Source organism: Fopius arisanus, unplaced genomic scaffold (assembly GCF_000806365.1).
Source record: "Fopius arisanus strain USDA-PBARC FA_bdor unplaced genomic scaffold, ASM80636v1 scaffold00244, whole genome shotgun sequence".
NCBI classification, from domain to species: Eukaryota; Metazoa; Arthropoda; class Insecta; order Hymenoptera; family Braconidae; genus Fopius; species Fopius arisanus.
This window is the reverse complement of record NW_011887983.1, coordinates 10,063-31,915: the sequence shown is the minus strand read 5'-3', so window position 1 is coordinate 31,915 and position 21,853 is coordinate 10,063. Positions and strand designations below refer to the sequence as shown.

Here is a 21,853-nt window from a genome sequence, read left to right as displayed (position 1 = left end):
GTTTGAAAAATAAGGCGGGTAAGAAGCTGCGTTTGAAATTTTCTTTTTTTCAATTACTCTAGAATAATATTGTTCAGTTAATTCCATCTAAAACGTAATCAATCTAAAACGTAATCAAACCGTAATAAAGATTAAGGTTTCACTTTTTTTTTGCAATTATTCGAAATACGTAAATAAAAGGAACGCCACGCATTCACTAAAAAGTCACTGATAGAATTTTTCATGAGAGTAGAATTCTTTATTCGTTGTTTGTACAAAATACACTTGGAAGATTCTTCACGGGTTGGTACTGAAATGACTCATTACATTTTCACTTGTAGAAGTAATCAAGAGATCTATTTGTTTCGAAGTTCTAAGAGAATAATGCTATTGATTACGTCCCCTTTGTCATGTCGCTGAATTACTTGATCATGCTATTTTGAGTCAATGCTTCTCAGTATTGTATAACTTGTTCTTTTAAAATAATCTATGCAGCAAATATTTTACGCAATTACTCAATGGAAATTGATTTTTCTATAGCAATGGTAACAATCAAAATAAATAAAATTTCCAATTTCAATTGAATATAACTTATTAGCAGCTTCGAACTTTTTCCCCCTGCATCATAAACAATGCATTGATCCAGCCGATTCAATCTCCTTAAAAAAGTTCGTTGTCTTGGATAAATTTGAGATTTTCCTTCGAATAAAATAGTCCAGTACATAGAGTTGAGGCAATCCAAAATGATGCAAAAACTCGAAAAGAAAACCATAAGATGTTCATTGGCCAAGTAAGAAAAAAATTAATAGTTCGAGGCTTTCTTTTTCTGTGAATGATTTTCAGAACCTGGGTAACTATTGTATTTGTACCATTAAGAATGTGGAACAGGTAAATGAGAAATATCAGGTAGTATTCCAAGATCACAATGGAATAACAATTACAAACGATTCTCTGGTATCCCCAGGGAAGTACATCAATGGAAAACTCAAGTATCCAGGTACAGGATTTACGGATAATGCGAAATAAGGGTCACACCTTCGAGTTTATGGAGTGCAGGGTGGGCGGATAATTCTCTGAATTATGGAAACGGTTATTGAATATTCGTGGAATAATATGGAAAATATACTAATTGTTGTGTTTTTCAATATCTTAGTAGTGATTACACTGTTGGTGGGAGTTGAAAAGAGAAAAAGTGAGTAATTATAAATCGGAGTGAACAGCTAAGGTAGCTAATACATGAAAATACATGATACTCATTAGCATTACCATCTTAATTCCTAAAGTAATTGAAATACATGATTTAGGAAAAAAAAAAGTATGGTTTTAAAAAATAAGATTTGACATGCCTGTTGGCGGTAGTTGAAAAGAGAAAAATTGAGTAATGGGAGCATGCGCAGTGCGAAAATAGTGTGTACGTGCCGGATGGGGTGGCTGTTAGTGGCGGCTGGTGAACGTGGTGGAAGTGGTGAAGAAGAGAAAGAGGGAGAACAGGGAACAAGGCACTGGAAGATCGTTTGGATGAAAGGTGGGGTGAGTGGAGAGGAGAGGAAAGCATTCGAGTATTCGACTCAATTCGACTGCGGGCATTGCGGGCCATCTTCAGTGTACATTCACTATTCAGTGCGTGTTGTGACTTATTTTCACAGTGTTGGCATGCATTACCCTCTCTCATTTCTCAAATAAAATGTCATTTGTCGTTTGACCAATAAACGTAAGTATCACGTACCCATTAATACGTCCCTAAAACAACTCACCAACAACCTAATTTGTGAAAAATATTGTGTGATAAATGTAAGTCAAGCAATGATGCTGAACGTGTTATAATTTTCGTAATAATATTGTGCATCTCATATCACCATAGTCGACATTATCACAACAATTTGCCAATTACGTGAGTGAACATGGTTTTGTGCTGTTATTTAGACTGTCTAACGGATAATCACTGCAGGACTAATTTCATGTTGTTATCAAGTTTCCTTGATAGTCTGTCAATAAGAACCATCCATTTTGTTTATGCACCACGCCGCACGTATCGTTCTGAAAACATAGGATCAGTCGTGGTGCGTCTGTATCGTATAACACACCTTGGAACTAGCGCTCTCCTTTTATTATGATCACTGTTTTTTTCTTTTTTCCTTAATTTTTCGTGGATTAACTGGCGGGATGATGACACAAGCGTGCATTGTGACATATTTTGAAATTTAACAAATGTTTCATCTCCTTTTCCGCGAAATCATTGCAGTCTTCGATATAAACAATGGAATATAAATATAAACATGCCGGATACTGACGTTTTATTGTTATTTTCAGTTATAAAAATATGGTGAGCAATACGTCAGGACGCACACCACGTATTCAGGTGTTCCGGCCTACATACGAGGAGTTTAAGGATTTTCCAAAATATGTCGAGTACATGGAGAGTAAGGGAGCCCACAAAGCTGGTCTTGCTAAAGTCATACCACCGCCTGAATGGGTTCCACGAAAGGGTGGTTACGATATTGAGGGTATGGACCTCACCATACCGGCTCCAATTTGTCAAGTTGTCACAGGTAAACAGGGACTTTATCAACAAATCAACATTCAAAAGAAGTCCATGACAATTCAGGAATACCAGAAACTTGCCAATTCAGAGCGCTATGGCACCCCTAAACATTTCGATTATGAAGACTTGGAGAGGAAGTATTGGAAGAACATAACGTACATTGCTCCAATTTATGGAGCTGATGTCTCAGGTTCTCTTACTGATCCTGATGTTAAAGAGTGGAATATTAATCGTCTGGGAACAATACTTGACTATGTGAACAAAGATTATGGAATTTCGATTGATGGTGTTAATACAGCCTATCTCTACTTTGGTATGTGGAAAACAACATTTGCCTGGCACACTGAGGACATGGATTTGTACTCGATAAATTATCTTCATTTTGGAGCACCTAAAACTTGGTATGCCATTCCTCCTGAGCATGGACGGAGACTGGAAAGATTGGCTAATGGTTTTTTTCCTGGAAGTTATCAGAGCTGTCAGGCTTTTCTGAGACACAAAATGTCTCTCATTTCACCACAGATTCTCCGCCAATATTCGATACCATGCAATAAGGTAAATTCATTGACATTTAGTTTGTAACTCATATCTCGGAATTGAAGAAAAATTGTCATTATTTTTTGAGGTAGCTCTCATTTTTTTCTATAAAAAATATTTATGGCTTCTTCAATGAATTCATAAAGATGGATAAGACTCTTCGTAGATCTAGTAGAATTGGAATTGAATTTTAAAAAGTATTGAATTCTAATTACAGATAACTCAAGAGGCTGGAGAGATTATGATAACATTTCCATATGGTTATCACGCTGGATTTAATCATGGTTTTAATTGTGCTGAGTCAACAAATTTTGCAGCTCCACGTTGGGTTGAATATGGAAAAAGGGCAACCCAGTGTACCTGCAGCAAAGATATGGTGAAAATATCAATGGACACGTTTGTCAAACGTTTCCAGCCTGAGAGATATGATTTGTGGTTAAGAGGAGAGGATGTCGGACCTCATCCTGAGGATCCTAGACAGACAGCAGCTCCAATGCCCTCTCAAATGGACCTCATGTGTAGTAACAGCAATGGTGAACTGCCCCAGAGTTATCTGAATGCTCCAAAGAATAAGAGGCATACAATCCACAAGAAGAAATCAATGTCTAGTGGTAATTCTGATGGGAACATTGATGAGTTCGTTGATCGAGCTGATATTCCACCTGAAGTGAAGAAGGCAATTCAAGATTTAGATCTTGAGGAGGATCAACCTGATGAGCAGCAGCTCGAGGTCCTGGAGGACATATGGCTTAAGGCTGGAGAACTCGAGGTGGAAGATGCTAATATTTACGATGACGGTTACAGCCGTAAGAAAAATCGAAAGAGGAAGAAGAAAGCTAATTCAACAGACAAAGAGCCCAGACGTATAAAGACGAAAAAACCTATTAAACTGAGTTCGATATCTGAGATTTCCAGCTCAACAGGTTCATCAAATTCAGGTACAAAACCAAATTATTTGAATATAATTGGTAATTCTGTGCCATGTCTTGTTCTACCTAAAATTACAAACTTGGATAATTTCACTGGGATTTTAGAGAGCGAGGCCATTAAAAGAAATAATGCTGTACTGAAGGGAGATGAGACATCCATTTCTGAATTTTCTGAGGCATCTAAAAAGAAGAAAAAACACTGCAAACACGGAGAGAGGAAAAAACATAAAAAACTCCATGAGCATAAGAAAAAATTGAAAAATATGACAGCAATGAATATGTTCAGTTCATCTCAGCCTTTGGATGTATCAGACGTTGACGTTCAGAGGAAATTAATGGCAATGCCCAGTCTCTCATCTCAAAAAACATTCAGTAAAAAAGACACAACAAAAACTAATTTTTTATCTAGCAGTATTATGTCTCAAACCAGTGAAATTTACTCATGTAATACTCCAGAGAAATCATTAACCAGTGATGATCAATTAGTAACCTCTGACACTCAAAGTAACACAACAAACTCAACATCACACCTTCAACCGGTCATGTTTTTAAAACAAGAAAAATCAACAGATACTATTGACTCAAACACATCATTACTGATCTCGCCCACAACATCAGACACTTTTACTGAAACCAAGCCATTCACATTCACAACGTCTCTAGTTGGAAAACCGATGATGAGTTATAAAAATGATCTCATAAAAGCTCCTAGACTCAGTGTTTTGAATAAATCAGGGGTTATAAAAGAGATTAGGTCGTCTGAAGCGCACGTCAAGGAGGACAGGGAAGCTCTGAGTGCAGCTGACAGTCTTTTGGTCCTTAAACAGACCCCTTCAAGATTATTGACCGACTCAAAGACAAGTATCTCTTCAAATACAAACCTCATGTTCCTGCAGAAACCAGTGTTCCCACATAGTCTTTCAAGAGATTGCCAAATTACCGGATCAAGTGTAATGGAATCCAACGAGTGGCACGATCAAATTGAAAAATTGAAGACCATAAACACATCATTTGTTCCAGAAACATCGAAACCCCTAGTCAATAATCATAGCAATTCAACATCAAAGCCAGCGTTCACCTTTACTTTCGATAGACCACCTGTGAATCCTAATATATCGAATGACCAAGGGAACAAGTCACCTGAGAGTGGTAACGTTGTGCAGAATAGATTGTGGCAAGTATCCACAAGTAACGCTATTTTCTATGCTGCTGAGCCACCTGGAGAGATGAAGCCCCCTCAAACATCGACGATTACAGGGACAGGCACTTTACATCTCAATAAATTAGGACAAAATTCAGTACTTGTAGCTCCACAAAATGACAAATTCTTGACAACCAAATCATTCCCAATTGGACAGAAGGCCTTCACACCGCCAAGTCTTGGAACTTCACTCCTCAAAATCTCTAGAAATAATAACGAAGGAGATATTGTAATACCACAACCTCAATATCCTACAAATCTAAAAGTACAAACACCAGTAAAAACCACAAAGAGACCTCCAAGGAAGAAAATACCTACAAAATTGTCAAGAGCGATACAAAATACAGAAGGGATTTATATGGGAGTAATTGAGCCTAAAATGTGTTCTATCGCCACTCAAGTCGACAATTTGACTCCTCTCGAGGATGAAATAACATTTGCAACACTTCCGGCAAACAGCGACCCTCCAGAAATCATATGTAATCCAGATTTAACCCCCACACAACCATTGATTCCTGTTCCATTATCAATTGATGCCACTGGAGAATCAATCAAGTCTTCATTACAAACTTGCATTGAATATACATCATCACTATCATCCCCTGAGGCGATGCAGAATGGAAATGTCAGAGTAAAGAGATCCGCAGCATCAAAAAGGAAACCAAAGGATAAACCGATTAAATCAAGACTAACGGATTGTCAAGAAGACATCGACTTGCCACCACCAGTGCTCAGCATCGAATCAAATTACCCAAGTCCCAAACAGGAGATCATAAAGACACATTCACCAACAATAGCTCATTCTGGTCAAACAATACCTGGACACATCACGACGATGCTATTCCCCAATATACCAGATTTGGAGACTCTCAAGAGCTTCAATGACTACTGGAGTGCTCAAAAATCTCACTGTGCAATATGCACAGCTTTTGCCGCTGCAAACGACAACAATTATCGTCAAATGCCGCCAGATTGGAAGTACTGTAAGCCAACAGTATTACCAGAGAATTCACCGATTTTCGTATCATCTTCATTATTCGCAGCGAATTCTAAAGAGCAGAGTGTGGAGCCTGAAAATGATAAATTGTTGAGATGTCGTGAGTGTCGTGTGACCGTCCATGCCTCCTGCTATGGAATAACAGTATTACCCACAGATTTGCCAAATTGGGCATGTGATAAGTGTAAAGCTGGAATGATACAGGTAATGTGTTGCTTATGTCCAATGAGAGGAGGAGCTGTTAAGAGAACGAGTGATGCACGATGGGCGCATATTTTCTGTGCACTATTAATACCTGGGGTAACATTCAAGGATCCAGTTAATAAAGATCCTATCAATGTACTAACGATAAAAGCTGATATTTTGGGGCAGAGATGCTCGTGCTGTGACCAGAAGGATGGAGTTTGTCTGGGCTGTCATGTTTGTGGGGCTCTATTTCATCCCTCTTGTGGCCTTGTCACAGGTGCCACTTTTATTATACCTGCCTACAACTCCCAGGAACTTCAAGTTACCTGTCACGGTCATGCCAATCGAAAGGAGAATAACCCACTTGTGAGGAATGGGGAAATAGTGTGGGCTAAACACAGAAATAAACGGTATTATAAGGCTACAGTGCAGTCCATCGATACGCATCTATTTTACATGGTCACCTTCAATGACTCTAGTTTCAGTGATGACCTCTATCCCAGAGATATCACAGTAAGTATTCATCTTTCAATGTTCATTTCTCTTTCAATTTCATACACACATTGGAGGACGAATTAAATAACTCAATGATTCTATTATCTCCAGAACTATCCAGCTGCTAGCATACCCTCTGTTGGAGCAGCCGTAAAAGTTAAGTGGACGGATGGCCAGAGTTATGATGGCATTTTCGAAGGAACAAATCCTCGATATATGTACACGGTAATATTCATGTCACTTTATAACTTTAGACTCATTTATTCGTTAGGTGAAACGATATCAGTCTTTTCCATTTAACCATCATCTCAATCTTCAATCTCTGGATTCAAATTTTTGCTAAAGGCGCAGATAATTAAAAATTGGAAAAACACAATAATGACAATCTTTGATATATTTTGATTGGTATTATACATTATAATTCTGAAAGATTGCACTGCCATTGATAGTTAGCTATAATTAGCTGCCATTGTTTTATTCGTCGATGGTTGATTGATTCTTGGATTCGTTTGCAGGTGTTATTTGAAGACGGATCACAATTGGTTATAAAACGCGATCAGATTTATAGTCTGCAGGAGGAGATGCCAAGGAGAGTGCTCTCGCGCTTGGTGAGTGCAGCCATGAAATAAAAAAATAATAAGAACATCTGAAGAAATGAAATGAGAGAAGCACAATTAATCCTTTGACACCAATTCCATTGATGCCTAATTTCTTCTCTTTTCGGTATTTTGTTTGAATACCTATCATTTTTATTTTATTCATTAATTGAATTTTCCTTTCCCATATGTTGGTTCTTCTGCCCATTTTTTTTAAACCAAAGTCTACTGCAACTGAAATGAAGCATCGATATCATCTTTATGGCACTGAGAGTGAAATTGAGAATCTACGCAAGGGGAAACAGTTGATGAAAAAATCGAAATATTGACCAAACGACTGATTTAAGTGAAATAATTAACTGTATTTAATTTTTCGTGTAAATAGTCGTAATTGAAAATTTTGTTTGTTCTCGTATAAAATTAGCGTTCTTTGTGTAAATGATTATTCATTTGAGGTGGTTTATGCGGATTGGAAACAGATAATATCAGCCTTTCACTAAATTTTATTATTGACTAAATTTCTTTTATCACAATAAAAGAAGAATCCGTCGTTCAAATAAGGTAACGTTGATGTGCAAATCTTTTATACGTTTGATTATCCACAATTATGATATTATGAAATAAGTCCACTGGAGCTTCAGTTTTCGATTTTTATACGTTGCACCATCTGTTGGTTGAAAACTGTTGTTTGCAGATTAGCAGATTAAGAATTCACAAACAAATATAATAGAGATAATCTATAATTTATAAATCAACTACTATGTGTATTATAAATATTATCGTGTGAATATTGTAATTAGTCCTGAAACTTGAGAATTTGACTTGAATATGAAACAGAGTATGTCATCTCTATTAAAAGAAAACCTCGAACGTTCGAGGGTAGTTTGTTTAAAAAAATATTATAATAACAATATTGATATTATAGAGATACTTGTAAAAAGAAAATCATATATAAAGAAAGAGGAACAACCATTCACCTAGACCCAAACGGGTCTACAACTTGTGCAAATTCATTTATGAATTGAGAAATTATTCAATATAGAATTGAGATATACTGACCGAAATGAGACAAAGAATGATGATTAAAATTTTAAATGATTACTGCTTATTGCAATAAAATAACTATGCTAATTGTTGTATGTAACAATAAAGAAAGATTTATGAGCGATAAAATACGGAGAGAATCATGAAATGTACAATATGTGGTATGACAAAATACATTTATTCACTTGTAAGTACATATTTCCAGCGATCGTAAATATATTAATCACATAAATACACCCTGATCGCATTGACAAATAAACAATAATGATAATAATATTCATTAATGAGAGAAATAATAACAGAGAGCGAGAATTGTGACGTTGATCAATGCTGAGGCGGAATGGAATTTTGTGCGAAATTTAAAAAATGGAAGATTTAGAAAAGGAGAAAACAGTGGCGAGAAAAATAATTTAATTACTGACTACGAATGGGGTCCGGCCTTAACAAATAAGAGTGGTTCACTAACACTTAATGACTAGATAAGTATGTCGTGCTTTCTTTCTCTTTTTTTTTTTTGTCCCCATTGAAAATGTGAGGCTCACTGCCGGCACGGTTTTTTCTTTACTTGACATTTCCAGCACAATAGTCAGCTACCTAAGAATTAGAAACAGGTGGATTGCAAGTACTCTCAATGGCCATTGGTTCATCTTCTCCTGTGTCCTGTGTACGAGCAGTTTAACGCCTATCATCACGCTGAAAAGAAATAGACTTAGGTTACACCAAATTATTATACTACTGACACGATTACGATTTATCCAGACGCTATCGGTCACGTTGTAAGTAAAATTAACCGAGTCTATCGTTTTCACCGATAAAAAATTTATCTAAGAATAAGCATACGCTAAAATTCCATCTCTCGCTGGAAAATGGATAATTGCATATTCCACGTGTGCGAAGTACAATGATTCAGTTGCATGTTTTTCCTTTATGTCTACATCTTGTAAAAAGTGTAAGAATTTTACAGGAAAAAAATCGAAAAGTTGGTTGCATTTTTTCTAAACACTTCGTCACGTCTGATTATCTTTAATATTGACAATTTATGATACTTACTTGGGCGGGATAGACAAACGTGGAGACACGATCTTCGCCCAGATGTGATTTTGCTACACAGGTGTATTCGTTCATGTCCTCCCACTCGAGCGCATCAATTAGTAGGTCACCAGTACCAAGTACTTTGAAACGTGGGTTGAAGAGGTGATTCGCTATTACATTGCCGTCTGAAGTTTCCCAGGTGATGTAGGGTCTGGGTTTGCCTGTTGCCACGCATGGGAGGATTAAGGATGTACCTTGAAGTGCCACAACTGTTGCCGTATGATGAGTTATCACCGGTGGACGATTTGAACCACAGGATCGACTCCGTGTAGAGTTGACGTTATCTGAATCATTCACGAAGAGAGTTAGACCTTTCTCGAATAGTTATAATCAATTTACGATTTTTTTTTAATGACGAGAGAATTTTTTCTACTTACCCGATACCAAAATAACCGTTGACTCCCATTTGAATTTGTCACCTGCAATCGCCACACAGTGAATGGGCCCCTCGTCTTGTTTTGATGCACAATCAATCACGTATTTTGATTCCTTCTTTGCAGCACCCGAATTGAAAAACATTGAGGGGTCATACGTGAGACTCGTTTTTTTGAGTTCATCGAGCTGAAAGAGAAGTTCAATGACTGAATATTCATTCAATTTTTTATCAGGAGATGATGCCGGATAATTGACACTTTTGACTCATCACAAAAATATTTCTCGCTTCACTCACAAGTGTACCCATCAATTAAGCTCATTCATTTATTTATTACGACAGGACACCCTTTATTTTATTTTACAATTTTTGTAAGAACTTTACACGGTTGGAAAATTACACTTGAAATTATGTTGTCAAAACTTGAAAACTTTCAATAATTCTTCATTGGCAAATCAAAATCCATAAAAATTTGGAAAATTCAAGCAATAATTTCCCTAAATTTTTAAACAATATTAAAGTTTATGTTGAATAATGATGTTTAATTGAAAGATCAGCTCTTACTTAACATGAAACATTCCGGGATTTTCAAGACAAATGGGAAATTTAGTGAGCGTTTTTAATCGGAATTAAATTCAAACTCATGTATAATTGGTAATTTAGATAATTTTGTGATTGAAACTTCAAGAAATTTTCAACAGCGCATTACTAGGAAGTCGTACCTGTCTTTGAATATTTCCACCGCGTATCCAGAAAATTTGTGGAGCTGGTCCGCCTTCACCTTTACACGTCAACTCGTAATATTGCCTGCGATAAAATATTCATTAATAGTTAGACACGAGTTGAAATTTTTTTTTAATCCAATTCTTGTATATTAATTGCTAAGCTCATTTAAAATCATGCCCATGACGAAGTCGTTCGTTTATTTCTGAGTCATATCATGAATTCCACGAAAATCTAATATTTTCCTAATCAGTAATTACGACATTTAAATTGAAACTTCGATGAATCATCTGATTCAGTCAATGAAAAGTAAAAAAGATTGATGACAATTTCTATAAATGAGCCACTAAATGTTGCGAGAATTCACACTGGCAATTTGAGATGATATTTTTTAAGGGTGCGACAGATGAAAACAAATCTTACCCTTTCGAAAGAATGTGAGAATGCGATGATCCAGACAACTCCACTTTAACCCATTCTTTGGTCTGAAAGAAATTGAAATGATAATTGGAAAAAAATTATAACTAGATAATTAGAAACCCATAAAATTGACATTAAAGAGTGTACGTGCGTCCTCTTATGTAACAATAAGCGTGAATAGTTGAAGAAGAACCACTCCTTAAATCAACGTAAAACATCCATTTCCTCCGAAACAATGACGTTTGAATAGCAAACCAATTGCAAATGAGGAAAAAATTGAATGGCTCAGAATAAAAAAAAGTTCGCGTGTCATTAATAAGGGTCTCATATGCGCAGAATCAAATCAGTCCATCAATGATGATGAATAAACGAGTGAGTCTCAATTTTCACCTGTTTTTCATCGTTTATCAATTACCTTTTTACTCGTCAGTGTATTTTTGTTGTCATAATCTGATATCATATTTGTCTGTTCCACATCATCGAAGGTCAATTGTTGTTCCTCTTCAGAGTCTTCTGCTGCTAGAGCGCGGAGAAAACCTAGGGAACTTCCAGCCACCACTTGTAGAATAATCGTAACCGTGGATAAGCCCACAAGGAACCCTACTAGACTCTGATGCATCTGAAAATAAACAAAAAATAAATAAAAGAATGAACCAATGAAGAGAGATAAAAAAGCATTCAAGTTCATTGGCTTCTTGGTACAAAAAAATGTGCAATCAATCAATTCGCAATCTTTCATTCACATCGTTACTCTTGCATACTTTTGACCCGTAAATCCAAATGCATCATCATCATCATCATCATCATCATCATCATCATCATCATCATCATCATCATCATCATCATCATCATCATCATCTTCTTCCCCTCCCTTCATTTCATCTTCTCTACTCAATCTTTCGTTTATCTTTTATTCTTCATTTTTCATTTTTTTGTTTCGTGTTCCACACTCCAGAGCCTCCAGAGACATCCTCGCATGCCAATTAAACTCCCCTCTGATAAATCTCTTGAAGGCTCGATCAACGATTCCATCATTGTGTCTTTATCTTTTACCGTCATCCCTCCATCTCACCCATACATTTATGTTCATGACCTAACACATTTCATTCTAGCATGCGCATCCATCGCGCATATCTACATGAACATTATTTCAATTCACTCTTCTCAAGGTTCAACTCTTTTCCCTTTATCTATATCTCATGTTACAATGAATACTAGTGAATCATTCGTTTTTATTTAAAACGAAAATTGAAAAAACCGTTTTTGACAATCCAGTCTTTCTTCATTGATGTGATATTAGGTAATGCCGGAGAAATTAAAAATTTTCTACTTGGTGGTATTATGGAAAATGATGATTATTAACTTCTCGAATCAAAGAGTTATTGTAATGACTCCGATAATCGAAAGCGGAAATTTCATGATTTCTCAACGTTTCATGATTACCAGAAAATTCTCCGACACTTTTAACAGATCGCTTTATATGTACGTAGATGTGTGTATGCGTGCATCCGTGTATGACCATAATTTTGTGCTACGATAACGCTCGGACAAACGATATTATTTTTTTATATATATAATCGATACCTTTCCATGTAACTTAGAGATGATTAGATTATGAATAACATTGACGCAGTAGTTTTTTAGTTGTACATTTTTTTTCCGGAACGAATAATGGCCTTCATTAATTATGATAATCATAAATGATCCAGATTTGTGTTAATAAAACTGTCACGGGATTTGTCATTTATATGTTTTTGGGAATTTTATATGTTGAACCGCAATTGGTGAATCGTACTTGAGTAATTGAAAATTTTTTCAACTTTGAAGTGTTTTTACATTTTAAATGCCAAATGATTACAATGACTCTCTAATTCCGGCGAGTTAAAAACAAATGTCCGGTTTTAAATTTTAATTCGTGTTGGAACAGTGGCTATAGTGTTGAATTTCGAATTTTAAATTCATTGAATAATTCCAGAGAAAAATATAGCAAAAAATTTTATGGAGATATTGGAGGATATTCTCGGAGGGTATTCTAAATTGTGTCTGAATTTTCTATAAAAAATTGCGATGTCGTCATGTAAATTTTCTTCTAGTCACTTCCGTTATCGGTAAGGCAACGAAATTTCCGTAATTTTAATAAAACATTTATCTTTGTGTTCAGAAGCCTTGAAGGGGCCTAGGAAGCAAAGTCCGAATTTGGAATTCTAAGAATCCAATTCAAGACATCGATGTTGGTCGCACACGGAGTGAAAATATCAGTAAAAATTATATAGCTATCCGCTTGGTAGCTAATATATACCGCTTCGTGAGAGTTATCTAACCATTTGACAATCCTACAATCTACCCACCATTTAGCTAATTATTTAGCTAATTCTTGCCAAATAAATAGATAATTATTACTAATTTAACAATAAAAATGTGTCGACATTTGGTAAAAGTTAAAAATTATGTCCAGATAATAATTTTACTAGTTACAGTTGACAAATTTAATCAAACAATCCAGTAATTATTTTCCAATAACGGCAAAAATAGATGTACTAACTGGATTACCAAACGATTAGATAATTTTAATAGAATTTTTTCCTCCTATCCGTGCAAAGCATTCATGAGAATCACGCGATATCTGATAGAGATGACGCAGCGGGTGGCAGAGGATAAGGATGAGTGTGAGAGGGTAAGAGGGGATATAATGAGAGTTGTAAGAAAAAGTGGGAAATCCTGAATGGCTGTAAGCACAATCAAGTTATGCCAGTCATTCCGGTCACGAGATTTTCATCACTGCCGGCCGGTTGGTGTGTATTTATACTAGATAAGAGTAGACGTTGGCATTCTTCATCATCGCATCTTAAACCGTCTGCACCAACCACCCTCCAGCCATAGACACGCTCCACACACATCATTTATCATCTCACTCTCATTCTCACTCTTCCTCTTCTTATTTATCACTTTATTTTACTGAGGGCCAACATTACATCGGTACCTCCTCTAGTCTCTCTCCGAACACCTGACGTGTCATAAAATCATATATACCTATATACTTCATCAACTCAATTTATTTGACATCTCATTTTTATTCACCAGTTAAATCCAAATCTAACTATTTGACTCATTCAATTATTTCATTAAAATCAATGTACTAATTATAGATTTGCATTGCTTGATTAGTATAAATTTGATTAATTGAATAAATTACTTAGTATGTGTCTCATGGTAATTAGAGGGGCGCAAAATTTAATAAGAAATACAATTAAATTGTAAGAGATATTCCGTTTTAAACGAATCCAGGGGCAACGAAAAGTGCCACCGTTTTTCGTCGCGTGACGTAACTGATGAAAATTTGTTTAATATTCATTGTCTTAAATAATTTTCTTATACATATATATATTTAATTCTGATTTTTAATTATATCTTTTAATTGAGTAATTCAATAAAATTGTTTAAACTGTAAGTGATATGGTGATAAATTATGCAGCTGGTGCAATTTAGGCTTAGGGTGAAGAGTGGGCGACAGAGATATTAATGAAGTGATGGTGCAGTTTGAATGACGTCGTTATCTCTCTCATTCCTTTTGAAAGAATCATAGAAATTTGTTACCGGACACACCCACCGAGCTCTTGACGTCATAGACCTCCCACCCTGCCACTTTTTCTCCATCATCGTCATCTTCTCGGTATTCATGTCTCTCTCCTTGTTTCTCACATTTTTCTCACTTATAAATTGACAACTGTTCGTTGGGCACTTGAGAGGCTCCCTAAATGCTCGTAATGCATGACGACACGTAACGAGCGATCGGGGGCATGCCACTCTTTTTCTCGGAAATCCAGACAATCCATTAACATTGCTGATCCATTCATTAATCTTTTGCATCATCTTTTTCATTCTGTGATTCTTCCTCACACTCACTGACACTTTCTCAGAACATTTACTCATCATTTTTTTTATTTTATTTTCTTAACCGCATAAATACCCCGATTTAACGTCTATACAGCGAGCAAACGAAACAGTTAAATTTTATCTGTCTCCAAATAATCAATTAGTACCGAGAAGTATAGAAAAAGTTTGCGTGCATTTGCTGTACTGTAATTTCAAATTCAAATTTAATGGAGTCACAAATAAGAAAAAAGGCTTTTTTTCCGCTAATGAAATGCAATTGAAATGAGAGGTAGGTCGCAAATAAATGGGCAATAAAAATTCGAATCAACCGGTGAGAGAGTGCGCGCATCAGCGTTCCTCGAGGGTTTTAGACCGACCAACGAGCAACATGATCGTGGTGTGGACCGATGTGGACGGTCAGCATCCTCTCTTACAAGTCCATATTATTTATCGTTCGGCACGCAGACTGCACTAAGACGCTTCAGAAATAAATATCACCAAAGAAGCCTTCTCAGAACGGAATATCGAACACCTTATACATTTTTTTTCACTCTTCCCTCCCTCACCCCCGATCTTTTTCAACTTGCATTAAAAAATAAATCATTCTATATTCCTGCATCCGCACTGTTATCATATATAACATTCTATATACGCCAATCGATTTATATGAGATTTATCAATAAACCATTCGACTTGAACTCTCGATCAAATGCATTTGTTAATAATAATTGAGAGAATAGGAAGTCTTCTCTCGGTACATTTATTGTGAAAATTGAAATTTTTTGGGCGACCCCGATTTATGAAGGAAAACTGACGCAACACATGGTTCTGGGACTACGGCAATAACGCACACCTCATTCGGCTGATGAAAATTGAACGTCCGCTTACGCGCTTGCTCTCGACCTTGCTCCATTCTCTTATAACCAACAGGTGGCTCGTCTCTATTTTTATTTTCCATTATCCAAAATCAAAACGAAAATCGCATTTTTCCATTTAATCCCGCACATCATCAACGATTTTTCCCCGAATCATCAGTTTTCATTAGTGCAATCCGAAATTCGAGATTCCCTAATCGATTAAGTGATTAAATAATTAACAATTGATATTAATCAATGGCGTTTATATAAGGTGGATAAAACAAAGTCGGCGAATTGGATCATATAATATAATAATAATATTAATAATAATTGAGAAAAAAAAAGCGCGGTGAATTAAACACGTGGGTAGTACGTAACTGACTTACCGACATCAGGTAGTTGAATGGAAAAACTACCACGTGACAAATGTATGAATGGCGGCAACTATTCACTGACATTTCATCATTGAATCAAATAAAAATGAATGATGACTAAATTGATTGAATAAAGCAGCAAAACCTGTTGGTATATGTAACCGATTAATAAATCACTGAGCGGTAGTTAAACGTCGAGTTTGAACCGGTTCGATTGGCTTGCAAGAATCATTCATGTCCCGTCAAGCTCACGCCTGACAAAACGTTTGATCCAATTCCTCGGTACTTGAACTCTCAATTTCTCAATTTATCTCTCTCTCATTCTCTCTCTGTCTCAACGTCATCCTGTGATTCATCATCACATTTCTTAGACTCGGTGAAATATTACATGTCTAATGACCAACTCTAAAAGTCTAGACTCATCCTAGGGAGAATCTGCACGTGACTCTCATTCCCTCATATTTATCACGGAGATCATCCGCTATTTATCTTTCCAGAGACATTTCAATTTCTCTTCTCGTTGTACTAAGGGTTTCACTCGCCAACATTACGAAACAGTATTATATTTTAAAACAACATCGGCAATTTAACATTTCCCAATAGATTCTCCAGCTATAATCAACATAAAACTATGAAAATTACGGGAAATTAATGACAAGACAGTGTAAACTGTCAAACCTCCCCCAAAGACTGATACGACAGCCGAAAAAAGTAGGAAAATAATTTAGTAAAAAAAAACTATATTGATTTACCTTTTAGCTCCTTTTTATAATAGTCTCCTGGAAGTAAACCCACGACGTTCACGATGAGCACTGATCAATGTCTTTTACCCGTTGTCTCTATAGACTTTGAAAAGTCGGCTTTTGTATGCTCGTCGATAAAATGAGAAAAAACTGTTGATAAAGGTATGAGCTTAACAACAAGCGTATGACGATGAGAGATCTTAAAATGATGGTCTTAAAAGAAGCACTGGCAACGGACGAGTTTTCATCGTCATATTTATACGTTTCAAATGTAATCGTGGTGTCTCTTTTGCGCTTGATTGGTCGGCTACTGGTAAGTATAACGGCGGGGGAAACCGGCACGTCTCTGTTGAAACAGCCAATGAGAATATCCCTGAGCCCACGCCCGGTGGGTTTGTTCATCTTGCGTCGCATCTCTTCACCTTCAGCCACCTTCAGTAACATCGCCATCACCATCACCATCACCATCACCATCACCATCACTATCACTATCACCATCACAACTACCACAACAGCCACAATTCTCTTTCAATGTCTACTGGGGAGACTAGCACTAGCACCCGCCGTCAATGCCGGTGTCATTGGATTTTCGCACCCTCATCATTTGCTCCAACGCACCGCCAACCACCACCCAACAGTCGACAACCGGCAACCGGCAACCGACAACCAACTGCATAATCACATTCCATTCCTTCTTCATTTTGACTTCTCACTTCAAACCTCAACCCTCAGACAAGTACATCATCATTACCCCATATAATCATCCCTAGATCATATAATCATCCTAGATGTGCTACATAATTTTTATTCGCCCAAATAGATATCTCTCGTAATTTTGCAATATGATATTTAATCAAGATATCATTATCTGATAAATATCAGAGTAAAGTTTAACTCGCAATCTTCCATTCGATTGGTTCAGATGCAAATGAGAAGTGCGAAGTGGTGGAAGATTGTGTTTAACTGCGTTTAACTAGTCCTGAAGCAGTAGTACTTCGAGACATATCCCTCGCAACGATTTTTACTTCACGCATTTGCGTATCGTCGTTGTATTATCGATCGCCGACTAAATTCACCATGACAGTGTTCGAGAAGCTTCTTCTCCACCACTTCATACCAATGACGCATTTGTCTTTTTCGGCTGGTAGAGAGAAATTCATTCAACAATTAGCGTCAGCGACGCGTCTTCCTCGAAGGCCTGGGAAGACCCGCGGCGTTACTAATTCCCTCCCTTTCTATTCTCTTCACCTAATCAATTTTCTTCACTGGACTCGATGTCGAGGTGAAGAACAATAAAGTGTGATAATTTTATTTTCATTTTATTGTCCTCAATGCACTTTGTGCCACCACAGATGCTCCACTCAAACGTTCAACTCAAAAAAAAAGAAGACGAGAAACTACATATTGATCTTTATTAAGTGCCAAGAGTACTGGGGATGATAAAATATTGACTAGCGGCCCCTTTCATATTAGTCGAGCCGCATATCTCAACGGTATATAGAGATCAATTAGATCTCGAATCATATGAATGTATGGGAATGCGTTATGCATTATACCCAGTTACGTACTATGTATACATATGTGTACATATGGCAATGGGCATTCGCGAGAACGGTACTCTTGTCAGTCCCTTTGCCCCTCTGATCATGCAACATTTTCTCCTATCAACTGTTTCACTACCTCAATATCCTAATGATTTTTTTACGTAACATTAACAACTTGTGCTTAACTTGTCAATTTTACATTTTGTGTCAACCGTGTATTCCAATTTTATGTGCCGATTCAGATGAAAAAACATTAAGATAAATTAAACGATTTTCCAGTCTCGTTTTACTCAACCCTTTCCCTCAAGTCACTCATGCGTTTTCTGCAAAGGAGATTTTGAAGTTTCTGGGTAGTAGTTATTATGATTTCGGAAAGCGAATCGTATTTCGGGGATTCGATGATTTTTTCAAGATTATTTGGAAAAGAATGGATTGATTGATTTTTTGTCTGCAACTGGCGCATCTTTGTATAATTTAGGAGTGGTTTAGGGGAACGATCCTCTCAGCGGTTTCCTAGAACGTGAAAAATTTATTGAAATTTCAGACATCCGAAGTAATTTTTTAATTATACGAGTGTAAATTCAATTTCCATTGAAAAAACTCTCTAAATTTCTCATTCATTTTGAAAATTCCAAAAAACTTGCCTTTCGGGTTGAATTATCATTAGTTTTTCAATGACAACTCAATTTTTAAACACATTTCCAGTTTTCCTTTGCCATATAGATTTGCAAATAGAGAATTATCTGAATATAAAAAAAATAATAACAAAGTTAACAAGGAATTCCCCATAAATGAAATTTCACTTTGTAGTCGTTAAAAATTTCGAGTGTAATTAAACGTTACATGATAAATAATGAAGGGGTTACAACGAATTCAATAAAATATATATGTTGTAAAAATAGTTGGATAGAATGTGTATTACGCAGAGAACGGTGGTTCGAGGAATTGAGATTGAATGGATATGGCCGCACGTGTGCGACAATTCGTTTAAAATGATTTTAGAATTTCCATGCGTGGGTTCTCGTCCACACGAGGCGGTTTTTTTTTTGTCATTTTAAAACATGCAATCCAAGTCGATTTGCCTATCGATCGCCGGGACCGTCTCACACGTCACTCTTTACACTGCGATGTGTAAAGCTCCCAGCATCCATATCCAACAAGATTGATAGTCGGTTGTTATACGTATCCAGCGTGTGCCAGTCTTGTCAGCTCCTACCAGTTGAAATTGTCATTTCATCGTGATCTCCAAAGTCGTTAAATTTATTCAGGACCAAAAATTTTTTTTTCCACGAATAATTACCTCCCATCATCTGGGTGAAAATACATTGCCAACAATTTAATTGAATGACTCGATCTTTCATTTATTGTTAATAAATAAATTTTAGTTAAAGACTCGATATAATGTAGGCTAGGTTGTTAATGCCCAATGTTGCTTGCTCGAGAGTTTGTATCCAAGTGTTCCTGGTCACCAGTCCGTCCAGGGTGACAAGTCTACTCACATGTTGAGCTGTTTCGGTCATAAACAGCCTAAGTGTTTCCATTATTCCCTGCGACCTGTTACTTCCGGTCGCTTGTTCGTTTTAACGTCGAAAATATTTTCAACAACCAGTAAATCTGGCAATCACTGTTCAAATACTTCCAAAAGGAAAAGAAGATTGACTAATGAAATTTTTTTTTCCCGATGTAATCCTGGCATTGTCCATGTTGAAAATATTTTCGGCGTTAAAACGAACGAGCGACCCGAAGTAACAGATCGCCGGGAATAATGGAAAAACCTAGGCTGTTTATGACCTAAACAGCCCAACACGTGGACCAACCCCATTGACAAAGGGCCTTTGGGCCCGACTTCAGACCCTGGACGAACTGGTGACCAGGAACACTCTTTAAGGATGTTCTGCCGATATTTTGTTATTTTTCCTATTTTTCTGAGATTTATTGAAAACTATCGATCGGATTGGGATATAAAGATTAGCGTTTGTCCATTACATCATGATTTATCCTTTCACAAAGTCTCATCCGGATACAACAATTTTTAGAACTTTTCACTAAAATTTATTGATTTTTTATTAAATTCTAGTGAAAAGTTATAAAGGTTTGTGTATCGGGATGAAACTTTATGAAAGAGTCAATCATGATGCAACGGACAAAAGCTATATTTTCATATTCCAATCCGATCGATAATTTTCAATAAATCTCAGAAAAACAGAAAAAATAACAAAATACCATCAAAACATTCTTAAAGCACTCTCGAGCAAGCAACATTGGACATTAACAACCTAGCGTACATTATATCGAGTCCTTAACTAAATTTTAATTGTTAAAAATAAACGAAAGAACGAGTCATCCAATTAAATTGCGATATAATTTCTCCTACGTCCGTGGTTTCCTAGAAACCCAAAAATCTCATTGACAACCTATTAAATACTTTATCATCACTGAAAGACCTCCGACCACTTTCTTGGAAGAGAGGATTTTCAGTTTATTCGAGGAATCAGCCAAATCTAGTATCGATTGGTCAGCGACAACTTTTCAACCAAGCATCACTTCCTGGAATGGTAGAACTCAAAATTTTCCATTGTATTCCACATTATTCTTTTATAACATCATTATCTGGTCATTCTCCGGGGGCCCATCTGTCGTGTCACTCACCGATAAAAAAGTGATTTTTGGGGATTCTCCGAAACAAAACTACTGCATCAATTTGTGTATGACTAATAAATAGATAATATATTTTTTAATAGAAGAAAAATGAATTTTCACCTAGTTATTCGCTACCCTCTGAGCCTCCAATATTAGTATGTTAGTTCAGAAGATATAGACTATCGAGATATGCAAAAAAGATTTTTTCAAAGATTCACAGTAGGTGGTCACCTTAAACGTCCATTGGGGGCCAATGGATCAACTATTGTGGATGAATCTCGACGAAATGTGTTGAGGATACCCAGTTGGAATGCATAGATTTGTATCTACGCATAGTACGACCGTTTTTTCTTGGAACTAGTCCGGCGACTTCACAGACAGAAGTCTTGCATCATCTTTTCACGCTATATTTTTTGACGGTAGTGGGGGGGTGATGATGGTGATAGTGCTCATTGTACTGGAAGATAATATAATGCTCAGGTGATATATCATCGTGAAAGGAATTGAACGAGAGTGTGACATACAGCGAGGAGAACGCCGCACTGAGACCACCGTCGGCTGTCATGCTTTTCGCAGAAGGCCTTTTCGCCTTCTGCCCTTTCTCATTCGTAAATTCCATTTCTTTATTTTATCTTACGGTTCTTCATTCCTTTTATCCTCCTCGTTCACTCTTTTTTTGTCCTTTGCTAACACTGACCAAAAAAAAAA

The 21,853-nt window shown here is 36.6% G+C and overlaps 2 protein-coding genes across 6 annotated transcripts; one reads left to right on the top strand and one right to left on the bottom strand.

Moving 5' to 3' along the window:
• The first annotated feature begins 1,418 nt into the window (after positions 1 to 1,418).
• On the top strand, positions 1,419 to 8,700 carry LOC105272705 (lysine-specific demethylase 4C-like). 5 transcript variants are annotated; one of them, XM_011314922.1, is made up of 7 exons: positions 1,525 to 1,690; positions 2,290 to 3,076; positions 3,276 to 3,996; positions 4,093 to 6,884; positions 6,978 to 7,091; positions 7,382 to 7,474; positions 7,687 to 8,700. In XM_011314922.1, exons 2-7 carry the CDS (start codon positions 2,300 to 2,302, stop codon positions 7,789 to 7,791), a joined length of 4,602 nt encoding a protein of 1,533 aa, XP_011313224.1. In that variant the 5' UTR covers positions 1,525 to 1,690; positions 2,290 to 2,299; the 3' UTR covers positions 7,792 to 8,700. The 5 variants fall into 5 exon arrangements, with proteins under 5 accessions (XP_011313221.1, XP_011313223.1, XP_011313220.1 ...); XM_011314919.1 differs by lacking the exon at positions 1,525 to 1,690 and adding an exon at positions 1,419 to 1,504 and having other exon boundaries at positions 3,276 to 6,884; XM_011314921.1 differs by having other exon boundaries at positions 1,522 to 1,599; positions 3,276 to 6,884.
• A 304-nt stretch (positions 8,701 to 9,004) lies between these two features.
• On the bottom strand, positions 9,005 to 17,059 carry ImpL2 (Ecdysone-inducible gene L2). Its single transcript, XM_011314916.1, has 7 exons — positions 16,971 to 17,059; positions 11,530 to 11,733; positions 11,118 to 11,179; positions 10,694 to 10,778; positions 9,976 to 10,159; positions 9,557 to 9,882; positions 9,005 to 9,199 (listed from the first exon to the last, which is right to left on the bottom strand). Exons 2-7 carry the CDS (start codon positions 11,731 to 11,733, stop codon positions 9,182 to 9,184), a joined length of 879 nt encoding a protein of 292 aa, XP_011313218.1. The 5' UTR covers positions 16,971 to 17,059; the 3' UTR covers positions 9,005 to 9,181.
• Between the last annotated feature and the right edge of the window lie 4,794 nt (positions 17,060 to 21,853).

Bases quoted from the DNA above. Each gene is read 5' to 3' on its own strand.
- ImpL2 (XM_011314916.1), bottom strand. From the start codon at position 11,733: ATGCATCAGAGTCTAGTAGGGTTCCTTGTGGGCTTATCCACGGTTACG. The intron at 11,180-11,529 runs GTAATTGATAAA...AATTTCTTTCAG, and splicing joins ATACACTGACGAGTAAAAAG to ACCAAAGAATGGGTTAAAGT. The intron at 10,779-11,117 runs GTAAGATTTGTT...ATTTTATCGCAG, and splicing joins TCTCACATTCTTTCGAAAGG to GCAATATTACGAGTTGACGT.
- LOC105272705 (XM_011314919.1), top strand. From the start codon at position 2,300: ATGGTGAGCAATACGTCAGGACGCACACCACGTATTCAGGTGTTCCGG. The intron at 7,092-7,381 runs GTAATATTCATG...ATTCGTTTGCAG, and splicing joins ATCCTCGATATATGTACACG to GTGTTATTTGAAGACGGATC. The intron at 7,475-7,686 runs GTGAGTGCAGCC...TTTAAACCAAAG, and splicing joins GGAGAGTGCTCTCGCGCTTG to TCTACTGCAACTGAAATGAA.